At 50.9% G+C, this 25481-nt stretch overlaps 1 protein-coding gene across 5 annotated transcripts in view; it reads right to left on the reverse strand.

Annotated features, from left to right (window-relative positions):
* Nucleotides 1-25481, reverse strand: part of SRRM4 (serine/arginine repetitive matrix 4) — a 44895-nt gene that overhangs the window by 15212 nt on the left and 4202 nt on the right. For 2 of the 5 annotated variants that reach the window (XM_085076118.1, XM_085076115.1), the window contains exons 2-8: nucleotides 11437-11583; nucleotides 9204-9284; nucleotides 8274-8345; nucleotides 7265-7291; nucleotides 6751-6801; nucleotides 4443-4535; nucleotides 3295-3457 (exon numbers count right to left, since the gene is read on the reverse strand). In XM_085076118.1, coding sequence (XP_084932244.1) covers nucleotides 3295-3457; nucleotides 4443-4535; nucleotides 6751-6801; nucleotides 7265-7291; nucleotides 8274-8345; nucleotides 9204-9284; nucleotides 11437-11583 — 634 coding nt within the window. Of the gene's footprint in view, nucleotides 1-3294; nucleotides 3458-4442; nucleotides 4536-6750; nucleotides 6802-7264; nucleotides 7292-8273; nucleotides 8346-8835; nucleotides 8890-9203; nucleotides 9285-11436; nucleotides 11584-25481 lie in introns of those variants that run through there. The other 3 variants (XM_085076116.1, XM_085076117.1, XM_085076119.1) reach the window with 3 other exon arrangements.

Raw genomic sequence — 25481 nt, forward strand, 5'->3', positions numbered from 1 at the left:
GGGCCCTGTTTGCTGTCAAAAACATGCTGCCTAGCACTTAAAAGAACAGCTTTTCCTTTGGAAGCCAAAACCCAGGCTAGAAAACAGCAGCAGCAAGCCAATATGCAGGTCTGCCATCAGGTTTCCTGAGCCCTCCAGCACACGCTGTCCCAGTCCCTGCACAGCATTTCCCCACTACTACCTTCCTGCAGACATGAGCACAAAGAGAAACAGCATCATTTGGACCAGCTGTACCCCACTGAGCCTCACTGGAAATCTGGCTCTAGCCTGTGATAATTTGTGGCATCACAAATGAGTTACAGTGAAAGCAAAGGAGCTGGCAAGGAAAGTGTATGCATGGTGCAGTTATCTTCATCAGGAACAACAAAGGCAATTAGATCTGTGCCCTGCAGGTATTTATATTGCACTGCTAAAGGAAAGCACAGTGGCACAGTCATCCATCTGTGTCGGTGTGGAATAAATGTCTGCAGCTGGGCAGGGGTATTCTGTACCGAAATAAATGTTGCACATTACCCACAGCTTCTCTGCCTGCTGAGGCACAGGCCCACAATCCTGCTCTCAATAGGTGGCTATTGCGGCTGCACGGGATTGAAGGACAATGAGAGGGAGAAGCTTGGAAATTCACTGCCAAAAAAGAAAAGGAGCAGGGAACTTTGGGGTGTTTCTGCATGTGTACATGCATGTGTGGGTGCATCAGCTTATGCAGATGGAATGAAAGAAGCAGCAAGGTAGATGCATAGGCAGGGCATTGTTTTCTGTGCTTTATCCCTCAGCAATTCCAGGTAGACCTAGTTAGAAATTGTGGCTGTTTCATTACAAAGGAATGAAGACAAATAGGGGTGGGGAAGATGGCAGAATTTACCACAAAGGGCTTCAAATTTTCAGAATAAAAAGAATGCGAAATAAAACACAGTTTGAAAAGCAAAACCTTGTTTTGGAAGTGCTATAGCATTACCTCATGGGAGCTTGTGTATTGTCTCTCTAGATTGTCCCCTGTATCTCTATGTATTTTTCCCTGACCCTCCATGGAAAATCCCTTTCCTTTGGAGATATGACAGTGCATATCCCCAGGTGAGGATGGGTTGGTTTGGTTTGGAAGCCCAGACCAGATGGAAGGATAGGGAGTGTAACACACCAACTCCCACAGAGGACTGAAACATGGCATTTTTGAATCCTAATTCTGGATTTTTTTCATAAAATCTTTTATTTTCCAGGAATTTTTATTGGTTTTTAATATGTGATCAACATATTCTGCAAGAGCATTTTAATTTCAGGCTGCTCTCAAAGACTGACAGACCTAAGCTTATTCATAGAGCAACCATTTAACTCATGAAAAGGAAAGGCATCAAAGGGTTGTGTATAGTCATTAATAAATGAGACTAAAGGTTCCCATTCCATTTTTCCCTTGCCAGTTTTGAGTATGCGATATTTAATGACCTTATTCAGCAAAATTTCAGGGGCAGCTCTTAACCCAGGGCTTCAATTTAAACAAGTGCTTAAATGTGCTGTTGAATGGTGTCCCAAGAGAACGTACTTTGTTTGGGGACAGAAGGACAGCAGTGGGTTTCATCAGTCATTATGCCTTTTAGTCACTGAAATATTTGCCTAAGTTATTAACCCTTACTAAAAGGAACACAGCAATGTCCTGATGACTTTTACTATGCATCCACCCCCTGCATCTGGAATTACTGAGTTCTTATTTTCCCTTCCCTGCAGATTGTGTGCTCATTCACCTCAAGTGAAGCAAATGGAAAAATGAGTGCAGCATGCTTGAGTTTAGCTCATTTTAAAGCTTTTAAAATTTTAAATTAGAGTTTATTCTTTCTCAGGAAACAGAACAGCTGGCAGTTGGCCTCACAGGGCTTGGGGAGCCTGGCTTCCGAGAGAGGAAACCTAGCACTAATTAAAAACCAGGCTTAGACTCAAAAGCATTTATGAAAAATATGCCACTTGAACCAAACAACACCCTGGTGACATGATGCAGTCTTTGGCTGGTCGGGTTTTTTTGGGAGGAGCTCTGAACTCAGCAACACCCCCAGCTCATGACAACGAGCTTCATACCTTGTTTTTCTTCCTCTGCGTGTGCGTGCACACATCAGCGTGGTGCGAGGTTCTGCTCTCCACGCTGCCTTATAAGGCTCTCCAAGCACTGACTCACATGGCCCCACACACTCTCTAACGAGAGCAAATATGCATATCTATAATGTTGAGAGACAGCTTGTGCCTGTCTGTACCCACGTACAATCCTTGGGTATTTTGATCGGCACGCTGTCTGTGTGGGTGAGCGAGTAGAGTCTCTCCTCTTGCTGGCACCATCTCTCTCCTATCTGATGTAGCTCCTGCGTGAGGCTGAGCTGTTTCCAACTGATGACTGGGCCTAGAGGAGAAAACAACTTCGGGGCTTGGAGGGCTCTGTACTCAAAACACCTCTAGCATTACACATCCACATGTGTGAGTATCAGATTCTGCACTACCTCCAGTCCTACACAGCCATTTATCTCTCCAGAGTGCCTATCTGATACCAACACCACGGTCAGGGCATCACACCTCTGCTTTGCAGCTGCCAGGAACAAAGGGGAAACGTGCCACAGAAAAGGAAGGCTGATATCAATCTCCATCTAATATTTCTCTCCATCTCTTGTTCCCTCAATTCATGTATTATATCATCTCTTTCCACGTATATGGAAAAACATCCCAAGGCACTGAGCCTGATTTTACCCTTAGCTGCACATGCAGTTCCCATTAGCATCAATGAGAGCTGCTCCTAAGTTCCGAATATGGCCGCTGGGCTTGTCAGTCCAGAGCAACAGTGATCCTAGAAGGATCCTGATAGAAAACATCCCATGCCAATAATCACCAACTCATTAAATGTAAATGTTCCTTTTGTATATGTTTGATACCCTTTTTCAGCCTGAAGGACTACACTTTTGGATGTGAAGACCAGTGAATTAAGTTCACATCCAGCTGAGCAAAGACTGCATAGCAAACACTTCCCTTTAAAATATCGTTGCTGGAGGCCACTTTTTTTTTTTTTTTGTTAAATGTCCTCAATTCATTATTCATAGGCTAAAGACTTTGCAAGTTTTTCCCCTCTCCAGCCCCACCCTTGGTGTGAAAGTGCTGAAGGAAGGAATGACTTTACATACATTGGAAAACAGCACCATGAATTAATAATACAGTTTAACCAAGTTCGTCTAACATCACTATAATTGAGTTATAAAAATTTCATATCAGAGCTCTTGCCCAGATTCCTCTGGCTAGTTCAAGCAAAGAAGGACGGTGTGTAATACTTACTACTTCCTTAGAAGACAGGAAGCTGTAGAGTGGGAGGGTTTGGCTGGCTTTTTGACTGGCCTGAACCTCTGCAGAGGAGCTTCTCTTTGCCGTGATCTTTGAGTGGTGCCAGGAGTGTCTTCGCCGTGTTTTACGCCCTTCCTCCCGAGACCTGGCTCTGTGCCTCCAGGAGACAGGAACAGCCAAAATGTTATTCCTTAGCATTGCAGTAGTGCCCATTACCAGCTCCATACAAACCCTTGGCAGCTCTGTGCTAGGACACTGCATGTGTGAGAATGTTCTTCCACATGACTGCTCTGAGGAGTCACGATGGAGAGAAACGGGATGTTTTGCTTTTCTACTTTAAAAGAAAAATAATAATTTTGCATCCAGGCTTTGGACCTTAACCTCAAATTTCAGCTCCAGTGCGTGATTTTATGGCGGGTCAAGGCAAACCATTACCTTCATGCACCCTAGAATGTTCCTATGGTGATACATCTCCAAGAGAAAACACACTTTGCTCTTGCATGAGCACCCCTCCAATTACTGATTGCATTCCTTCCCCCACTGATCCTCAGCCTTTCATAAGAAAATTCCCAGTACTTAGGAGGAGTGAAGTGGGAGAGTGGGGGTGGGTTGTTCAAGTGCTTTCAGAGAACATGAAACATGAACTCATTATGTGTATAAATCACTTGCTGTTGCAGCGATGCTGGGTCTAGCACCAGCATCCACGTAGCCAGCCTCAGGATGCATCTGTCATCCACAGGAGAGATTTTAATCAGGTCAAAGACAATGGCTCTAGATTGCCATGGGCAAATATATTTCCATTGCTAAAACCACGTTTAAGGGTTTCCTGGGACATCAGCAGTACAGGGCCCTTGGGCTGGGGAAGGGACCCTAGACTGGAATCAGCTGTCACAAGCTGATCATCAGCCATGGGGATTAGAAGTCACTGTCAGATCAAAAAGCTGCACCCACTGCTCCTTGAGGCAAAACCTTTCTATGGCTGAGACCACAAACAGCCCAGCCCCCAGTGTGTGACATCGCTGCTACCAGAACGAGAAGTGGCTGGGCACAGAGGTCTGGTGGGTCACACAGGCTGGGGCAACCACATCCCTGAGCCCACCAGGAAGCGTCGAGGACACTGAGCTTGGGAGCAGTGACGTTACCTGCTCCGGCAGCTGGGGGAGTGGGAGTCGGAGCTCTCTGAGCGAGAGTGGCAGCGGCGGTGCCGATGGGATTTCCGGGTGCGCCCACGAGAGCTTTAAGAAGCAGAAAGGAAAACCAGCATTAGATTAGCAGGTGGGGGATGCAAGAGCCAGCAGCTGGAGGCTGAAGTCAATAATTTTCAAGACAGAAGGGAGGTATGCATTTTAAACCAAAGAGATTGGTGTATGAAACACAGCACAGAACATCAAGGCATGAGAAACTCTCGGTCCCTTCAGCGCTGCAGTGACATCTTCCCGAGATCTCTGCAAGCATTTTACACACAAGCTATTAGGTTGGCTCTGTAGCCTGCTGGGGGAAGATTTGTGGACAAGCATTCGGGAGTGCAGCTGCCAGCACCAATCCTTTCAAGACTTTAAAGAGCCATGTGCTTGCCTTTTATCCTGCAGCCTACCCTAAAACAGCCAGGCAGCAGTCCTAGACCTTCCTGTTGCTGAGCCTTGGGGGAAGCAACATCTCTCTGGGCAATCCATCAAAACCTTCAGCCCTCTCTGCAGTGTTGGCTCCTTGTTATAGAGCAGGTACAGGACAAGCTCCAAATAATACAGTACACTCAGTAACAGGCTTCCCCACCCTCTCCAGGTGGGAGCATTTAAACAGTTCTGTGGGCAGCTCTCATGGTTGCTGCACAAAGTACAGCTTCCCTAAGTGCAGCCTGCCCTGTGCATGGTTCCTGCTTGAGGGGTTGGACCATTTCCCTGGCTTCTGACAGGTGCCCAGTCACTGGTGCTCCCTTTTCTGACAGGGCCTGAGGGCAGTCCCCAGCAAGCCACATCCAGTGCCCTGCTGCATTTCCCTTTGCACCATTCAGGCTGTTTCTCATGAATCACCTGGCCCTGTTCCTGAAGGGCTCTTGTTGCCTGTGCCAACAGCTGAAGTCCTGGATGCAGAGAGCAGGGTGACATAGGTGGCAGGTTAACTGCCACCTCCTGTGCCCCTTTCCTCCCATTTTTGTTCACCACAGCAGTTATTTTAGATCTGGCAGCATTTCCATCTGCTCAGGCTGGCATGGCTGTGCCAGCAGGCAAAGCTAACAGTGGGTGAGCTGGTGGGAACAGCCTGGCTTCATGGCCACACTACACAGTCACTGACAGCACAAATATAACCTGCTTGGACAGCATTTAGCGACTTGCTGGTATAAAAACTCAGCAAATAGTTGCTTGAGAACAGCATCTCCTTTAAGACAAAAGGGCAGCCTCTAGGGCAATTCCTTCAACTCTGCTTGGCTGTTTTCTTTGATGCTTTTCATACCCAATGATTGTATTTTTTTAAACTTCGCATTTTGGGATCCTCCTTTCTTATTTCCATACAGCTTAAATCAGCAACACCGAACATCTTTCACTCATGGTGGATTTGTGTGAAAACCCCCCTGTTTGCTCTTCACCCCCTCCAGTTTGTTTTCCCTTCCTACAGAAGGAAAAACTGGTCCTGTGTGATTTAGATAGCCAGTTGCTCAATGCAAAGATAAGTCAAAGCGGCGTGATTATACAAAAATCCTCATGGGATCCATCTGATCCACGCCTGGGAGCAAAAGGTTTGCAGAAATTGGGAGTGGCTCAGCTCTGATTCGCCAGCAGAAAGATGAAGCTGAAATGCCTTGGCTGCTTTATCCCCAAAGAGCAATTCCAGCAGCTCTAGTTCCCTGAGGTCAGGGCACACTAGCAGGACATGGATCTTAGCATTAACTGCATTGTTAGGGTACTACTATGTTAGGCTGGGGAGATGCTTCCTTTTAGAGATAATCTAGGAGAGCTCCCTTTCACCACCGAGGTTTCTAGGTGCAGGGCAGCCCAATTTGAGGGGAAACTGAACTGAAACAGTGCCACTGAATATGAAGAAAGCTTAGAGAAAAGAAGACTGGCTTCCTGCATGCAATAGAGATGGCCTGTGCAGGCAGTATCCCAAGTCCCAGCAAAGCTAACCAGGGGATCAGTGCCAAGGTTCAGCCCCAGGACTGTTTCCTTGCTCTGAAAGCAGGTGAGAAGCCACAAGTTGGTGTTCCCAGGAGACAGAGATACACATAGTACAGAAAGAGGTGCTACACAAGAAAGGGAGAGGAAAGATCTCCAGCCTCTACAAACCCTTTTCCATTCCAGCAAAACCAGAATTGCCTGTTTTAGCTGCAAAATAATCCTGAGAATTGCTTAGGGCTGTGCAGCAGGTGTTAGCTCCAGGGGCCCAACCACATCAAGCACTTCCTAGCCCCACACTGTGCAGGCAGAGCAGGGAACTCCATGAATCACTACTTACTGTTTTTTGTGTTTTCTTTCTTCCTTTCTCTTACTTTTGGGGCTTGAAGAACTAAATAAGAAATGGCTAATTAATTCGGAGATTTCTGTTCCGATAAAAAGCTGCACAATCACACGTCAATGTTACAGCTTGATTGCCCAAGAGCATGCAGTAAAAATGAAAGGGATTCATGATTCTGTCACAGCACAGGGTCTGAGTGCCTGCTGACAACTCTGCTCCATGGGCTTAGGCCAAAACCCAGCCAAATTGGTGACTTTGCCATTTTCCACACAGAACATGAATACTTCTGGATATTGTACACATGTACTGGAATTAGGAGAATTCTTCCAGTACACAGCTGGGGGGGAGTCACTGACTCAGAATCCCCAGACCCACATGGAATAGGGGGAGCCAAGGGGATTTCACAAGGAAACAGAGAAGAAATGTCTTCTGTCCCCACTCAGTGAATATCAATCTTGAAGAGACCATTAAACTCTTATTTCTAAGGGACCACCCACACCTGCTCAACTCTTACCTGTGCCTTCTCTTCTTTGATGATAACCTGCAAGACACAAATATGTACATTGAATACAGGGTCTCACAAAACTGGAAATTTGAATCCAAGACAGAGTGTTTAGCCCCAGCCCAAGCACTGAGAGAAGACCTCATGCACCACCTGGGCAGAGTGGCCCCAGCTCTCCTTTGGCCAGCTGGTGAGGGAGCAGCTGAGAAATGCTGGTGTGGTGGAAAGGACCAGCACACTCTACAAACTATCGTCAGGATAACAAATCTTTAGAGAGATTAAGATACATGTCCTATCAGAGAAAAGGTGGGTCCTTTTTCTCTGCTACTGCCTCCAGTTATGCACTGCATGCAGAGGTGAGTCCATTCCCTGGTTTTCTGTATGAAGGACCAAATAGCAGTTGAAGGAAAAATCCTCTCTGTGTAACTCCAGAGCAGTCTCACAGCCAAACCAGCATCATGCTCTGTCTTGCCTCCTGGAGCACCCCTAGGATCCCTCCTTGGGAAGAAAGTGTTTTAAAGAAGTTCCTGTATCCTTGTCTCTCCTTCTCCCTCACTCTTTAGAGACACAAACTCAACTTTTCACCCTGTTATTCACTTTTGGTAGCTTCTCTCTCTGGTTCAATATATTATAAATACATGAACCTTCTTAGGGAGACGGAATCCACTGTTCTCTTCAAATATTGGTTTAACAGCTGAGAGAAAACAGTGAAATATTTGCAATTTTAAAATTTAATCAGACTCTTTGAATTAAAAATGGACTTCAGAAGGGGAAGGTGGAAACATCTCTTTGTCCCCACACCCCAGCAGCACATGTTTATCTCTTTGAACTGGGTGGGCACCCCATTTCATGCCCTCTTAGCTCAGAGGGACCCTGGCCATGCCTCCCCTTGGCTGCCCAGCATTCACAGAGCCTCACCCTTTCTGCCCGCTGGACTCAGCAGCCCGAGGCAGCAGTGCCTTCCACCCCTTCTCCAAACCCCTGCTGCCAGCAGGGAATTACATTTTCAAGGGAAAAATACCTGGTTTTTTTTCGCTTCTTGGAGCTTTTCTTCTTCTTCTTCTTCACAGGTGAAGGGCTGTAGGAAGGAGACCTGAGGGGGCAGATGGGCATTAGGGACCACAGGGCTGCTCACAGCCCTCCTGGCCACCCCAACACTCACCCCACCAGCAGCAGCACCTCCAGGGTGGAGAGGGGCTGGGGACTCCTGGTGGGAGCAGGATGAGCCCAAGGATGAGCCAAGGGATGAGCCTCAGCCCAGTTCTGCTGCCATGAGGGGAGGGTGAGAAGATGGTGGCACCTCCCTGAGCAGTGGAACCTGCAGGCCTTCACACTTCCATCTTACACAGACCCTCTTCTCTCACTACAGCCAAGGATTGCCATCCTCTCCTGCCCAACACACTGCCCTGGCCACCCTCCCATCCTTCACTGATCCTCTTCCCTGATGCCCAGCTGAGGGCTGGCCTGCCTTCCCCCTCACAATCCTCTTGCCACCATGGCTGCCTTCATTAACCCTCTTCCCTCACACCCAGCCAAGGGCTGCCATCCTCTCCGGCCCCACACACCACCATGGCCACCCTCACATCCTTCACCGATCCTCTTCCCTCATGGCCAGCCAACGGCTACCCTGCCCATCCCCTCATGCCACCATGGCTCCCTCATGACCCTCTTTCCTTGCACCAAGCCACGGCCTGCCCTGCCCGTCCCCTCATGCTGCCATGGCTCCCTCACAACCCATTCCCTCACACCCAGCCACAGGCTGCCCTGCCCATCCCCTCACACCACCGTGGCTCCCTCACAAACCGCTCCCTCACAACCCATTCCCTCACACCCAGCCAAGGGCTGCCCTGCCCATCCCCTCATGCCGCCATGGCTCCCTCACAACCCATTCCCTCACACCCAGCTAAGGGGTGCCCTGCCTGTCCCCCTCACGCCGCCATGGCTCCCTCACCTCCTTCGCTTCTTGCGGCCAGATTTCTTCTTCTTCTTCTTCCCCCGGGCCGGCAGTGGCCGCTCCCCATCACAAGAAGGGCTGAGGATGGGCGAAAAGACCCAATAAGCATTAAAAATAATAAAAATAAACCCCGAATTCGCTCACATGTGACTCTCTGCTATCCCCAGCTCAGGGACACGGGACAGCAAGGTCAGTGTTCACGGTGGACCTGGGGTGTGGGTGATGCCTCATTACCCCCTAACGAATTATTTGGTCACAGTTTTAATGAGGTATCTAATGGAGATATAACAAGACAGCCACACCAGAGCAATGCTGATTATTTAATATATGTTTGCTGAGGTTAACGACTCTGAAACAGATTTATAGGTTTTGTTGCTCTTTGTAAATATGCTTTAAATAATTAATTGGCATTTAATTAGCATACAGTAATTATTGCAACCAGATGCATCTAACTATAATAAAGACTTGACACGTGTTAAGTAGCAATTGATTAGAAATATATATATATTTATTGAGACACTACGGTAATTGAAGGAGATATGCATCTCTTATACAGTTGTTAAACCTTGAAAATAAACCCTCCTGCAAATTAATTTCTTTTTTAAACATATGATGCTGAATCACATTATGTTTCAATGAAAAGCAAATACCGTGGTTAATTAATTCAGGGCACTGGGCTGAAAAAAAATGACAGATACTCTGTGGCTACTCATTAACTAAAGCAAATGCTTGTAAAGATAGAGGCAGCTGGTGGCAGCGTGGTGGCATCCCCAGATCAGCTCATGGATCGCCAAACAGATCCACAGATCTCTCTGAATCCCCAAACAGATGCAGGACCAAGGTTTGTGGGGGCACAGTGGGCTCCCCAGGGCATCTGAAAAATCACTGAGGCTGCTGGGTTCGTGCCTCAGTTTCCCCATTTCTCACCCTCCCACTGGGAACAGCCAGGAGCAGGGAATGGGTGGAAGCAGTCCCACGGTTGGAAAATGCTGTGAGATCGTCACTACAGAAACAGGCCAAAAATTGAGCAATTTTCTGCAGCAAGAACAAACATTATTGCTAATAAAAGTCCTAATGCAGAGCAAACAGCACTTTGGGGTGGACACTCAAACTCTGCTGCCCCTCAACACTTGATCACCCAGGACTTGAATTACCACTGAAATTACACTATAAAAACTCAATTGCTTAGTGCTTTTAATACACTTTGGGAAAGAAAAGCTCTGCAAAATGAAACTGCAAGCTAATGCTTCAGTTGTGAGCTGTGAATAATGAGTGCTTCTGGCGCAGTAAATCCAGTGTGCAACCACAGCATGACCCTTTGGAACACCCAATACTCCTCCTCGGTCTCTTTCTCCTCACAGGGATTTCAGGGCCCAGCAGCAGCACTGAGGATGTGGCTCAGTGGGTCTTCTACCCCAATGCAGACAGAAGTCATGCATTTTTCAGGATATGTCATTGTCACTAAGCTCAGACACCTGCCCAGAGATGCCCCCAGGGACCACCACAGGGGAGGAACATCTGACCATGCAGCCACAGGCGGTTTCTGCAGAGCCCTTCTCCCTCTCCCCAGATAAAGTCTTTTGTCTTTGATGTGGCAGCTTTCCCCCATGCGCTGATCTGACTTCAATTGTTCCTCCGTGATTGTAATCAAAGTCTAATTAAAAATGTGCTTTAGATTATTGTTCCGGTTGGCCTGAAATCTGAAGATATGAAATGTGCTTTCTTGCTCTTTCTTTCCAGCATCTTTAACCAAACGGAGAGGCTTTAATCCCAGAGACAGTTGAGCAGGCAGGGCTCAGAGACCCCAGCTGCTTCATTGACAGAGTTTCATTCATTTTTCCCCTCTCAAGTGGTCAGGGACTAACGACAAGCTGATAACGAGGCTGTGTCCTAATGAAGGCAATGCTGCTGGGCTGATCTAGGCATGGGGAGAGGGGAATTGCTGAGGGCGATTCCCAGCAGACCTGGTAGAGCAGAGGAGTGCTGGCAGGTCTTGAAAGGCTCACAATGAGGCTGTAAGAGCAAGCCCTGGTGTAGAAATGAACTGCAGGTTTCTCCCTGCAAACACGCACAGGGATTTCATACAATCACACACATTTTCTGTGCACACACAGCCATTTAAGACACCCCCAGCTCTCACAGACACTGAGGGACTGAGTGAACAGCTAGAGACACCTCCCCTGCCACTCTCCCGCTCCAGGGTGGCCCCACTCGCGTCCCTGGCTCCTACCTGCGTGACCTGCGGTGGGCATGGTCTCGTCTCTCCCTCCCCTTCGCACAACCATTGGTGGTGGAGTGCTCCCTGACCACGCAGCTGCTCAGCTTCTCGGGACGTCTGTCCTCTGCGGGGTACGGCAGGCAGCTGAGTGTCCCACTGCTGGGGCAAGAGGAGAGAAAGGGCCATCAGGAGCTGTCCCTTCAGCTGGGGTCATTCCCCACACCCTGGGGAATCTGCTTTCCTTTTTTGCAGGTAGGACCTGTGCTGCTGAGAAGGAGAGCTGCAAGTTGCTCTCAGTGCTCAGCCTTGCAGTGGGAAATGCTCTTGTAAGGCTCTGGAATGCCCCATTTCCAAGCCAAGCTGCACCCCAGCCCAGGCATGCTGTGCTCATTGCTCAGGCAGAGATGCCACAAGCATCATGCAGCCAAGGAGCAGCACAGGGCCAGATCCAATAAATTGGGAAGTGAAAACAGGAGCTAGTCAGGACATCTTCTCCTGCATTGTGGGGTTTAGACCACCAGCTCTGCAGAGACAGCACACATTTTGCACTCTGAGAGAAAACAAATCCCTTTGCATTTCAAATATCATTTTCCAAACCTGCTATTGCCTCAATAAACACCTTTCCACACATCCTCTTCCTTGACTGGAAGCAAGCTTTTGGCAGCCAGGGAGTAACCCTCTTCCTCACTCCTACAAATAAGGTGACTGGCCTAGTGAACACACCTGGTCCTGCTGAAAGCCTGACCTGACCATGTTGTGACAGCCCAGCAGAGCTAAGGGGAATCACCTGGGCCAGGTCAGTGCCTGCAAGAGCTCTGAGAGCTTGCAAGGAGCAGAGTAAAGACAGGGAAATTCTAGAGTGAGTGGTTTCTAAGAAACACTGGGGCTTGTGCAAGCTGAAATGGAGAAAAGAAGCCAAATGGAGAAAACAAACCCAAACAAGTCTGCGTGCAGACGCTCGGGAGGAAAGTAAATAGGTTTCCAGGCCCTGCAGATGTTTATTTCAAAGAATGAAAAGATTAATGAAAAGCCATAAACCGTACCCAGCAGGGGTGCTGAAAATGCTGTGGTTTCATGTCACCCAGAGCATTATTTGAATAGATAAAGCAAGCATGGGCATGTCCAGGCCAACCTGGCTGTGGATTTGGCTCAGCTGCCGCTGAAAGTGTCCCCATGTCCTCCCATTGTCGTTTTAAAGCCAATCCCAGGGTTGGGCTGTGGGAGCCACTTTAGGGTCAGCTCTGCAAAGTCCTGTGTCTGCCACCAGACCTATCTCCTCTCCCTGGAAAGCAGCTCTGAAGCCCCCAGGCCATGTGGATCCCACCAGAGCAGGGGGAGGCTGGGATGTTCCCCTGCCAGCCCTGCAGCCACACCTTTAGCTGCAGAGAGCACCACAGCTGTCACCCATAGGCTGTGGGGATGGGAACAAGGGGCCAGGGCCAGGTGTGTGCTGCACATCTGGGGGTTAAATGGGGGCAAGAGGGTGGTTGAGGAGCATGTGATGTTAAAAAAACCCAGTTAGCCATGGCTAGAGTTTTGCATGCCCCAGGGAAGATTCTGCTGCCTGCCTCAGCCATGAGGAACACTTTTTGGGGTTGGAGTAGGCACAGGAGCACCTGCAGAAGGGTCACCTGTCTCTTTCCACCCATGTTTTCTCCCTCAACAAATTCCCACTTTCTCTAATAGCTGATTTCACCTTGAAGCCCATTTTGTAATGCCTGAACATTTAAGGATATGCACAGCCAAATACAAAGGACAGGGATTAATGGGGGGAAGCTGGGTGAAATATTTCTGCCCCACAACATGCGGGAGGTGAAAAGACCCTCTTGCTTTTAAAAGTCTGCTTGTAATAAATCCCCCAGTCACTTCCCAAGATCTCCATTATTTTTACCCATCCAGGAAGCTACATGGTTAATCGCTTTCTGTGTGCAGCTAATTGGCTTGTGGCCTTTCCTGAGCCCCTTTTAAGAACAGCCTTCTGAGGCTCAATCATTAGGATCCATTAAAAACGTCCCCAAATTAATGACCTGTGCAAAGCCTGAGCTGGATGCGCTCCAGCAGCAGAGGCAGGAGGATTCCTCCCCAGGCTGGCAGCAGGCTGGAACACTGCTGCCAGGACCTGGGCACGGCAGGCGACATCCTTGTCACCCAGACTCTGCTCCCACTAATGGGATTTCCAGGTCCTGGGGTCAAAACATATTGGCCTCGAGGCAATCAAGGACTCCTGTCCTGCAACATGCCAGGAAGCATTTCTTCTGGGCTTGGAAGTAATTATTGATGGAAATAATTATTCTCCAATTCCATCAAAGGCTGGCTTCCATTCAACCAAATGTTCTCTGATGGATGCTGTGAGTCACTAACACTCTAAACTGGCTGGTAATCCCCTGGTGTGGAGCTCCATAGACATTGATTGAATATATATATAAAAAAACATTTTCTTTTCTTATTGTCTTTCGTGTCTTTCATGACTGATATAAAAGTGATGCAGTTTGGTGTGAATGATCACTGTGGCCTCAAAGGAGGGATTATCCCACCTTCCCTGCTGCTTGTGCCTGCAGCAGGAAAGAAAAAGCCTCTGTGGGTGTTTTTGCTGGAGCTGGCCCAGGGAGAGCAGCAAGGATGCTCAGCAGGATGCTGCTGGAAGGACAGGACTCACAGCCCAGGGGATGTGCCAGAGGAGGCAGGAAGGATGCCCTGCTGGGGGGAAGCACTGCTCCAGCACTGGAGAGAGCACCACAGCCTCTCTCCCCAGGGTCTTGGTTGCACATTTGTCCCTAAGGATGCACTCCTGGTCACAGGCAGTCAGACCAGGACAGGGCAGTTGCCCACCCATCCCACCTGCCCTCCAAGTTTCTCCATTTCCACTTGGCAATTCAATCACTTGCACTCAAGTTTCTTTTTCCTTTCTTTCTCCCATGCAGAAATCCAGCCTATCCATCAGACCTGTCCAGAAGCAGCTGTGCTGCTCCTGATGCGACATCCCCCACAGTAAGGCACCTGTGGGCAACCTGCCACCAGCTCACTGCAGAAATGCCCTGTGCAGACTCCCACCACAGCTGGCTGCCCCTGTCCCTTCCTGTCCCAGCAGTCTCTGGTCCAGGAGGGCTTTTTGGGCTCATGGCAGTTTTTGCCCCCCAGTTTGTGGGGACACTATGGAGAAAAGTTAAGCACTGCCCTTCCTGCCCCCAGATGGATCCTGGCACTGTCCGCAGAGGACAGGACAAAGGCACAAGGCATTTGCTGCCTCAGGGGGCAGAGCTAACTCCCAAACCATGCCCATCCCTCCATCCCGACCTGCCATGCTCTGTGCCACGGCCAAGTGCCACCTCATCGGGCCGTGAAATGTGGCACTTGGTGACGCAAGCCGCTGCGGGAGCTGAGCCCAGCGACACCCGTTCCCCCCCGGCCCCGCAGTGACAGCAGTCAGCGCGGGTTTGGTGTGCTCTTGACATTCCCTGTGCGCTGCCATCCGGGGGCTGGGCACTGCCCTCCCCTGCCCACAGGCTCCCGTGTCCCAGCCCAGCTGCCCCAGCCCCGCAGCAGTCTCCTGCCACAAAGCTTTCGTCAATCAGCCTTTTCCCCGCAGTAACTCTTCTCAAGAGAAGACAAAAGCAGGAAAATTTTCTTCCTAGTGACCTTTCAGCTGCCAGACCCTGGCACCAAACCATCTCCCCATGCAGTCTCATTGTCCCTCACCTCTGCAGGATGGGCTGCAGCAGTTCCAGCCCTTGGTGGCCTTGTGCAGCCCCTGTGCCCTTCCCACTGCCCTGCAAGCAGCAGTGTAAGCAAACTGGGGCTGGATCATGCTAACCAAGCTTTTTTTTTTTTAATATCCTTTATTTTCCTTTGCGCACACAGCTGGGTTGGGTGCTGGATGCACAACCACTTCAGAGGCCCTGGGCACTGAGTGCACTTGGCAGAACTGCACTGGCAGCACTTCCAAGGTCAGGACAGAGCATTTGGCCAATACAGAAACTTTACTATGTTCTCTGCTTCAGCCCTGGCTGGCTTCACATTCCCATCATCTCTACAGCCCCCAGTGAAAAGGCAGGAGTGGCTTCAGCTGACCAAAGCCTCCAAATAAAAAAGGTTAAAACATCTCTTATGAGCCTAAAAGTTGTGAATATCTCAGTGGCATTAAATGACGAAGGAAAGATACCTTGCCTGGGACTGGGAACATTGGGACAGAGGCATCCTGAGGGGAGGCTGGAGAAACTCCTGTGCCTGCAGCCACTTGCTCCAGGGATGTTCTCACCACTTCTCCTAAGTAATGTGCAAAAAGTGCATGGACAGATGACAGAATACCTCATCTTTCCTCTCCCTTCCTCACCTGGAGGTTTTGACTGTGCAGGAGAGGGCAGTGGGGGGTCAGGATCCCTGCTTTCCCACATCCCTGTGGCTCTCTGCCACAGCCACATCTCGTGTGCTTATGCCCTGGGCTCTGGCGAGGGTGATCTGAGCTCCTCAGATCACTCCTCAAAGTGTTTCTAAAATCCACCCTTTCTAAAATCACCCTGGCCTGAGAAGCCTTTTGGCAACGGCAAAATGAGCCTTTGATTTTCTCTCTTGCTCTCTGGCTTTGCTCATCTGATTGAAAAAGAAAATGGTCAGACCATTCCCTTGTCCCAGGAGAGGGAGGGGACAGAAAAGAGTGTTGTAAAGACATTTCCCACAAAAACTCCAGCAGATGTGTTTATGTAAAGCTCTTTGAAATACGCACTAAAAATACCTCTTCAAAATTAGGAGATGGGGAACATTGTAAATGCTTCCCACAAGCACACCCACACACACACAAACACCCCATGGCAGGTTCTTTCCCCACCTCATTCAACCCGTTCTTATTAGTGCAGCAGGAGCCCTGCAGTTTGTTATTGAAAATTATAATAGCAAATCACCGAGATATTTTCCTTGATTACACAGACTCCAAGCCAGTTCAATTTTAATCTTCTCCCCGCTATTTTTTTCTGTGCATCAGCAGAGGCACCAGCTGCAGAAAGGCACGTGGCTTTCTTGAGGCAGTTTCAACACAGAAGAGAAATACAATTCTGTACTATACATTTTTCATCAAATTTTTGCCAGTCGTGACTCTCCTCCCCCTCCTGCTCCCGGGAGCCCTGAGTCCTGCCACAAGCCTGGATGTGGCTCCTTTTTCCTTCTGGGACTCCAGAAAGGTTTAACGACCGCTCTCAACACATCCCGGGCCAAAAAAGCAGCTTGGCTCTTTATTTTCCAGCAGTTGATTTACCATGCATGGTTGGATCAGAACAGAGGAGCTTCCCTGCTGGAAGAGGCCCCGGTGGCAGCGCAGGATCAGTGCCAGATGCTCCGGGGGATGCTGTGAGGTGGCAGCCCACGGGGAGGGCTCTGTCCCGGGCACCAGCTGGCAGCGGCGGCAGCTCCTGCTGTGCTGCATGGGATGGACAATCCCTGCAGAGGGAAAAACTCCACCGGGAAAAGCAATGCCTCCCTCCATGGATCATCCTTCTTAGGCAGGGTCAGGGGTGACACTGAGCACAGCCTGTCCCTGTCCCCATGGCTGGGTCTCCTCCTCCCCGGCAGCCCCATGCCCTGTCCCACTTCCTTCCTGAGCACCTTGCAGGGCTCGGTGTCCCTTTCCCTCACTGCCAGCAATGCAGGATGGCCGTGCTGACTGCCTGCCAGCGACACCAGCGAGAAACCTGAGGAATATGGCACATGGTCACATTGTTTCTAAAGAAAACCTGGACCACTGCCCCATCTCGAACGGTTTCTACAGCATCTTGTGCCTCCCACGCTGCCGGCTCTGAGGTCCCTGCGGAGCTTCCTGCCCGTCAGCACCTGCACACTGCCAGCTCAGGCTTGCTCTCAGGGGGACAATCCTGTGCCTTTCCTGTCCTCAAATCCCCCTCCTTGGACAAATACCCTGCGGGTTCCCATGTCTGTACAGGAGCCAGTTTTCTCCTCAATCAGGAAATGTGAAGAGAGGAGCCTTGGCTGTTTCAGGTGCCTGCAAATGCAGACAATAGGGCTGACATGGCCCTGCTGCCCCACAGCACAGCAATCTGGCACAACCCTGATCCCGGTTTTGGGGGACTCCTGAGTGACCCAGAGCACTGGGACTGAAAGCTTATGCTAAACCCCACCAGAGCCCCACAGCCACTCTCCTCCCAGCTGGCCTCAAACAGCACTCCAGACTCCTGTCCTTGCTGTCACTCCCAGACAATCTGGAGCATCCATGAAGGGGGTGAGCTGGCAGCTAGGCATGGGGGCAACCTGAAACAGCCTTTGCAGAGCTTGTGGTTAGGAAAAATCTGGATCTGAGCTGTTTGCCATCAAGCACTTGGCCACAAGCAGCCCAGGGCAAAACCAAGCTGGGCAATGGTCAGGACCAGGGGCTGGGAGGGAGCCCAGCAGTTGTGGTTAGGCACTTCCCAGCAGCGCTTGGGGAGCCAGAAGCTGAGGAGCACCAGAGGATGATGCTTAATGTTTTAGGAAGGGTTTAACAAAATATGAACTCAGTGATGTCCTAGAAAATAAGTGCTTTAGCACTACCACGCTGGAGAGCACCTTCACACCCAAGGGGCTGCACAGTGCCAGCCCCTGCTCCAGGGACCATCAGATGTGTCCGTTCCCTCCATTGTCCAAACCCTGTGCTATTTGGCACGGCAAACAGCAGTGAAATACTGTATTTGCCAATAACAACTCGTTAAATTTTAATCGAATGGGGAATTGTAAGCACACAGTTATCTGGAGCTCCTGGGTGTGCTGAGAGATCACTTTAAAAATGAATTAATAATTAGGCATGTTGGAAGAAGCAAAGAGAAGATGGCTGGAGAAGATCCACTTGGAGCAGCAATGCTGCCTTTGCCACTCACATAAAGCTTTTACCTCCTCTCCCTTAATTTGCTTCTTTTGAATTGCCACTGGAAGAAGAGGGGGAAACACACTGGAGGTCCCAACACTTGGAAAACTCCAAAACCACAACCTGTTCACAAAGCTGCCACCTGCCTGTGGAGCTACCCTGGGAATGACTGTGGTTGGCTGCTGTCCCATCCATCCATCCAGGCTGGGGACAGGGACACTCAGGTCACCCTCAGGCTGTTAATCAACCAGCCCCTGAGCCATCCCACATGCCAGAACACAGGCAAGGTGTTCGGTAGCCTGTGGCTATGGTACAGTGATCCCAAGGGCTCATCTTGAAATGACTCCACCATTAAAAATTGCTCAGCCTCCCCTAGGACAGACCCATGGGTACATCCAAATGGGTGTCCCCAACCAGGCAGGATCTGGTGAGGGTGAATTCCCTGGACATTGTCCTGTTTGGAACTTGTCTCCTGAAATTCCACCTCTCTGTGATGCCCAGAACTATTCTGCCATGGCCATGTGGGACCAGGAGGGCTCTGTGACACCATGAGGAGCAGAGGTCCCCTGCTCTCAGGTCTTTTCCCAGCCACCCACACCACCCTGCACCTCTGAACACTGTTTTAAATCATCCCAAAAAAGAAGGATAGAGATATTTGTCAGCTTGCTGCTTCCTACAGGAAAGGTTTGGAAAAGGCAGGTGGGTCCCCATGGCAGACCCTGCCAGAATGGGCTGCAGAGAATCATTTCGGTTTCCATCCTATCCATCTTTAATTGGGTGTAATAATAATTTTATTGCTTGCTGGGATTTGTGAGGCTGAACTAATATTTGTAAAATGCTTTGCTATCCTCAGCTGAAAGGCAATCTAGACTGGCAAAGCCCTGGTGTTATTCACATTTGGATAATCCAGAATTATTCATAAACAAAATCAAGATTATGCAAATATATTCATTAGTTCTCAGAATACCTCCAGGAAAATAGAGGAATTAGTTTTGTTAACAATTATGTATTATGTAAGTGTGTGTCTAAGCACGCACAGCCCCAGTGCTGGGGCACATTTGCCTGGGACTCATCCTGGAATCTTAGAGTGCTGGAGAACAAAGATTTGGTCTGTACAAAGTGACCACCTCAATTTTGGGATATCCTGATGTCTCACAGCAAATGACAGCACACAGCACAGATCCCTGAGCCCTGCCAGGGTCCCACTGGCTGCTCCGCTGACACCCCCAGTGTCCCCACAAAGCCCACGCATGAGCACCATCACCTTATTGCCCCAAAACCATCCTTAACCAGCCAAATGAGGAGTTTCACAGTACATGCAGGGCCAAGAGGCTGTGGATTTGGGATCTGGAGGCAGCCCCATCACCCAAGACCTGCCCTTTGTGCCCAGCACAAGCCCTCACATGATGGCAGCTTGTGCCCAGCCTGGCTTTCCGCAGTGTGTGACCGTCTATTTGGGATGTGCTGGGAAACAGGAGATAAAGGTGCAGTGAAAATACCGCATGGTTTAATTAATGCCACATGCCTTTCACTCTGTAGGTTGTGTGGATGGTTAATTATTTTTATAAAGAAAATAATTAGTCCCAATCAAGGCAGAAGCTCTCCAGAATTACAGCTCATTAACCGCTCTCACATTTTTCTGTTCTATAAAAAGTCATGTGGTGCTGATGAAGATTATAGACCCTTGGAATCAGCATTAAATACAAATTCAGACAGTGTTACCATCCTATTACCATCAACTGCATCGACTTGGCTTCGGTAATTGCAGCTGGAGATGAAGGGCAGGGATTTCTGCTCCACACAATCTCTGGAAACAAGCACCCTGCCCATTAGTTTGCCGGAAACAATGTGACACCGAGCCCTGACTTGGCTAAGTACATCCCTGAGGAGATGACAGCCACCAAGGAGAAATGAGAAAACTTTGCTGGGGATGTGAAGATGAGGAGTGCAGAGGGTCAGTTCAGTTCCTGTTTGTAGAGGAGCTGCTCCTGCACAGAGCAGGGGACACACTGAAATCTGTCCTGTGGGCTGGGGTGGCACAGCCACCAGTCCAGTGGATGCAAAGAGCTAGGAGATGCAGAGGGGGCAAGAAGCAACCTTTAAGCAATGGAATTATCCTCATGGGACATGGGGAAAATAGGGCATGGATGGGGATAGGATGTCAGGGATGGGGAGCATCTGCAAGCATCTCCCTCTGGGCCGTGCTGGTCCAGGCACTGCTCCAGTTCTATTGAACGTTGCAGAGGCCTCGCTCAAAGCCTAATTGAAAGAAATCACAGCACATTAAAGGGAGTTCAGGTCAAATCAATACCAAAGTGGTGGGGAGGGTGAGTGGGGGGAGCAGGGCAGTGGCTGAGTCCCAGCACCAGCTCTGCAAGCAGGGACAGGCTGTGTCCATGGGCTCCACTGCCTGCTTTTCCACACTGGGAAGGCAAGGTGAGACCCTCTGTCCTCTGCTCCATGAAGGACAAACCTGGTGGCAGTGTAGGCTAAGGGTTGGTGGTGGCAGCCAGCGGCGAGTAGGGGGCAGGGGAGCCATAGGTCCTCAGGGTGCTGCTTTTCAGTTTCCGTCAGTCAGGGATGGATGTGCCCTGGGTGGCATTCACAGCCCAGAGAGCCAGCAGCCAGTGCTTTGGACCACAAGCCTCCACTGCAAAATTAACCCACCCGTCCCCACTGCACAGCTCCTGTGCCCAGAGCCCTTGAGCATCCAAGCCAACTTGGAAGGATGGGGAAATTGGGGTTCTGGGTGGAAAAAAGCACTCGTGGGGAGGTCCTGAGGGCAGCAGGGTAGTAACTACTGTTCCAAGGCAGCACATAGCAGGAGCCAAACCTGCCACTGGCACATGCTGCCTTTAGCTCTGTCCCTGCAGGTGCAGAGATGTGTGGCTGATGGGCAGACAAAGACAGGGATGGGGTGGGCAGTGAGGGATAACCATGGAGTCTGTGCCACACACAGGGAAGGGCAGGCAACATGTGGGCACTGCTGTCCTTCGTTGCTTTGGGGTTTTATTTTCTCTAAGTTCCCAGTCTTGAAGTTTTCTGGAAAATAAAAACCCCATCCCTTTGAAGAAGTGCTGAAGCCACTTGTCTTGCTTGTCCCCTTTGTAAAAATCCTGGCCAGGCCCTGATCAGAGCAGGGGAATTTGAAGAGGGCAAATGCTTTATAGGCAATAAGTTCCCTGAGTTGAAGCACCAGCCTCAGGGGTAGATCTGCCCAAATCCCAAACTGCCTCCTGCACCCTCTGGGCAGCAGCCATGTCCATACCCACTCTGGCAGAGCAGGGCTGCTCTGCTGGCTGCAGCTGTGGAGAATAAGTCCTGTTACATTTACATGCTATTACAGATTGGTGTTACACTTGCACAGCCTTGGTGGGCAGGGGGTTGTAAGGCAGCTCCAGCTGACCCACAGATTAATGCAGCAGGAGCTCTTTAACTGTGAAATCTTTCTTAATGCAAAAATATTTCTCTTGCTGGGCAGTAGCTAATTCTTCATCCTGACAGTAATGTAGCTCAAATCTCAGCTTCCTGCCCCTTTCTGTTCCAGTCACTCTCCAACACACGTGGGCACAGAGATAAATTCAGTACAACCAGCCCATTGCCGAAGTGCCATCAAGTTCCAGCAGGATGATGCTCTGCTGGAATTTGATGTTAGTAGCAGAGAAAACCCATTTTCTCATCACTGCCTGTGCATCTCAGAGCATTTTCAGCCCCCCAGTATGAGATGGGCACCTGACCCAGCAGCAGAGAGCCCCTGCAACCCATAGCAGCAAGTCACAGCCTCCCCTGCCCCAGGCAAGAGAGAGCAGAGGAGCCCCAGAGGCAGCCCACAGTGTCCCCTCTGCCCACCCAGGCACCACTTGAAGGTGAACGGAGATGCCCCAAGCTGGGGCTGGGCAGCAGCTGCTTCTTCTTCCATTAACGACGAGACATAAATTAAACATGAAGAGTTAAACAGGTCATCGGTGGAACCCCAGCCTCACTGCCTCCAGACTGGGGACTCATTTCAGCCTGCCTCAAACACCAGTACAGTTTTTAACAGAGTTTTTTTGCCACTTGCATTATTTTTTGTAAGCCCTTCCTGCAGTCCCCGCTGCGCTGGCAGGGAAAGTGTTCCCGCCGCGTGCGAAGAAAACGGCTATTTTTAAACTCCCCGTGTTTGTCAGCGCTTTCAGCTCGAGTGGCTGATGGTGAAGCCAGTTTTGCAGCACCCGGTGTCCTGCAGAGGGTCGCGTGGCCTTTGCCAGGAGATGGTGGCACAGACGTGGGCACTATGCCTGGCCATGCTGGCAGGGCTGGTAGTCCAGCCTGCTCATCCACACCAAAGCCCTGCTCCGGATGCAGGACCCACTGCTCCTGCCAGATTTCAGGCATCACAACCTCTGTGCCTTTGCACACACCTATAAAATCATCGAGCAAGGCTGCAAACACAAGCTGGCTCCTGGGATTTGGCCTTTCTCCCTTCCTTTTGCTGGGAATGCCAGCGGACTTCAATCCAGGCATCAAACCCAGCCCTGTTTTCCAGCTGATGGCACCGCCAGGGATTTGGGGACAGAGGAGGACCCAAGGGGTGGGAGCTGTGTGTGGGTGACAGGGAAGAACTGTGGGTCACACCAGACCCAGTTTCAGACCAGCAGAGCGCCTGGAGGCTCACACTGGAGCAAGGGCTGTGGCAAATCCCTGGCACTCTCTGCAGCTGCAGCACTGGTGGGATTTTCCAGCCCAGGTCAGGCTTTGCAGTGATGAAGAGGTTTCAGTGCCCACAGGGAGAAAAGGAAAAAAAGGAAAAGAGAGAAAAGGAAAGGGTGGTCATGCATGAAATGATTTCATTTCAGTGACATGGGGTTTGTATTTGATAAATCCATCTTATAGAGAAATGGATGTATAGAAAGGTGCAGCCGCCAGCCATGGAGATATGGGAAGGGGAAGGAATGGGGCTGAGCAGAGAAGGCCAGGGAAATCTCCCAAGCTCTGGGACCCCAGGGCAGAGAGGGGACCCTACAAGCAGTAGAATGAGATCTGCAGAGGCCTTTTCTGGGGACAAGCTGCAGCAGGACAGGCTGTCCCAGCTGGTGGGGGCAGGATGGTGACAGCAAGAAGACAAGGGCAGCCACTGGAGCTGGGGCTGGGCAGAAGCTCTTTAGCAATCCCTGTCATCAAGGTCATCACTGCCATTTATTATTTAGGGCCTCACAGCCCTGAATATTAATTAGGTGGACTTGGTGGGAGGGGTGTGAACACGTGCATGGGGTTCAAGTGTCCTCCTCTCCTGCCTCTCCAGGGATAGGATACAAACAGAGATGTGGGCTGGCTGGAGCTGCTGCTGCTACCTGAGACAGGCAAGGGTGAATCCCAGCCCTGCACGACCCTAAACTGCCACATTTCTCCCTGGCCTGGTTCTCCACACGCCATGAAACAGCCTCATGCAAGTGCTGGGATGGTGCTGAGCCAGAGAGGGGACCCCATGGCCAGCACAGCCCCCTGAGTTGTCAGATCCCACCAGTGCTGCCCTCACAAACTCAGCACCCCCAGCATCTGCAGATGTGGGGCTGCCTGGCAGACAGGGCAGTGTCTTCAGTAGCTTTGTTCAAGGGTGAAATCAAGTATTTGTACACAACGATCCTCCAGCCAGTGGAATTTTCCTCCCTTTTGCTTCCTTCCACCTGATTTCATCCCTCGTCGGAAGAGATTGGATACGGTGCTTCCCCTGGCACAGTGTGGGCACCACAGGCTCCCCCTCTGCCAGAGCTGGGGCAGCAGCAAATCCCACATTCAGGGAGAGCCTCATCCCATGTTTCCTCACCAGCTGCTGTGGCCCTTCACTCTCAGGCTGTGCCCAAGATCTTTCTGGTGAGTGTGGGAATTGGACCCATGGTTTGAGCCCTGAGCAGAGCTCAGCAAAGCCCTCGAGAGGGCTTTTACAGGTCAGAAATTACCTGTCCTCAAAACCACAGTGTTTCCCACTGTCCTTGTTTCTAGTCACTGCAGTGCTGGTCTGGGGACAGCCCTCAGCCCTGTGTCCACTTTTAGCTGAGGCTGACAAAGCCTCACATGGTGACAGCAGGGGCACAGTGGGGAGAGGTGGCACTTCTGGGGTGATGCCAGTGGCTCTAAGAAAGCTGCATTCATGAACATGGGGCTCCTACAGGGGCTTCCAGAGGCCTTTTCCCTAAATCCTTAGGTGCTTGTGTACATTCCCATGGTGGGGCACAGCCCGCCCAGCTAAGGCACCCTGGCTGGACTTGCTGCATCCCACCTGGTGTGACAGGAACCCCCATCGCCCTGATAGGGTGCTGGGTACATTGGTGTCCCCCAGCCCAGTGGGGAGGCCAGCAGCGACACGGTGCTTAGCACCAGTCCAGCGGAGAGGCAGATGGACAGGGCCGGGGGGAAGAAGGAGGATGAGGATGATGAAGGCTCTGCGAGCAGCAGGGAGTGCGTCCTGCGGGCATCCCCAGCTCTTCCCCGCACTCAGCTGCCCCCAGCCTCCCGGCAGTCCCCGAGCTGCCTAATTAGCTCTCCCTGCTCCCAGCGCCGTCCAGCTGGAGCCGGAGGGCAGGGGCAGACAAAAGCCTCGCTATTGACAGCCCCTCCGAGGAAGGGGCTTTTCTTCTCCCCGTCGCTTTTCTTTTCAAGCCCCTCTCCCCCCTCTTGGGCCGGGGCCACGGGCTCATTAGCACTTGGGCTCGTTGGGATGGAGGGAGCAGATGGCAGCCAGGCGGCTGGCGCGGCCGGCCCCGTCGCCGCCTCTCCCCGCGGAACAGATGCCCGGCCGACAAGGGGGAGGATTAACTGGAGTGGGGGCCATCCGCACAGCGGGGCTGCCAGCGGGGCTTCCTCCCCGCCAGCACACCCCACCTCCATCCTAAGGGCTGCCAGCCCGCTGGGGATCAGCGGGGCTCGCGGCCACCAAAAGGTGGCAGGGAAGCCAGAGGTTGGGATGGCCAAAAGTCGCTGCAAATGTCACAGGGGAGCTGCAGCTGCTTTCTGCCCTCGCTGAGGTACTGAGAGCCGTGGCACTGCAGTGCCACTGCTGCTCCTGCCCTGTCCCCGTGCAGCGGGGAGGACACATCACCCTTGTCCCGGCACGTTTGCGACAGCACCCACACTCGTCTCCAAGATCACCCGCAAAGGCAAACCAGGGCTTAATCCCACTTCAGCAGCACATCCCTCCCCCTCTGTGCACGGTGCATCCCGGGGGATTAAGGGTTAAAGC

Source organism: Lichenostomus cassidix, chromosome 15 (assembly GCF_008360975.1).
Source record: "Lichenostomus cassidix isolate B80296 chromosome 15, HeHo_3.0, whole genome shotgun sequence".
NCBI lineage: Eukaryota > Metazoa > Chordata > Aves > Passeriformes > Meliphagidae > Lichenostomus > Lichenostomus cassidix.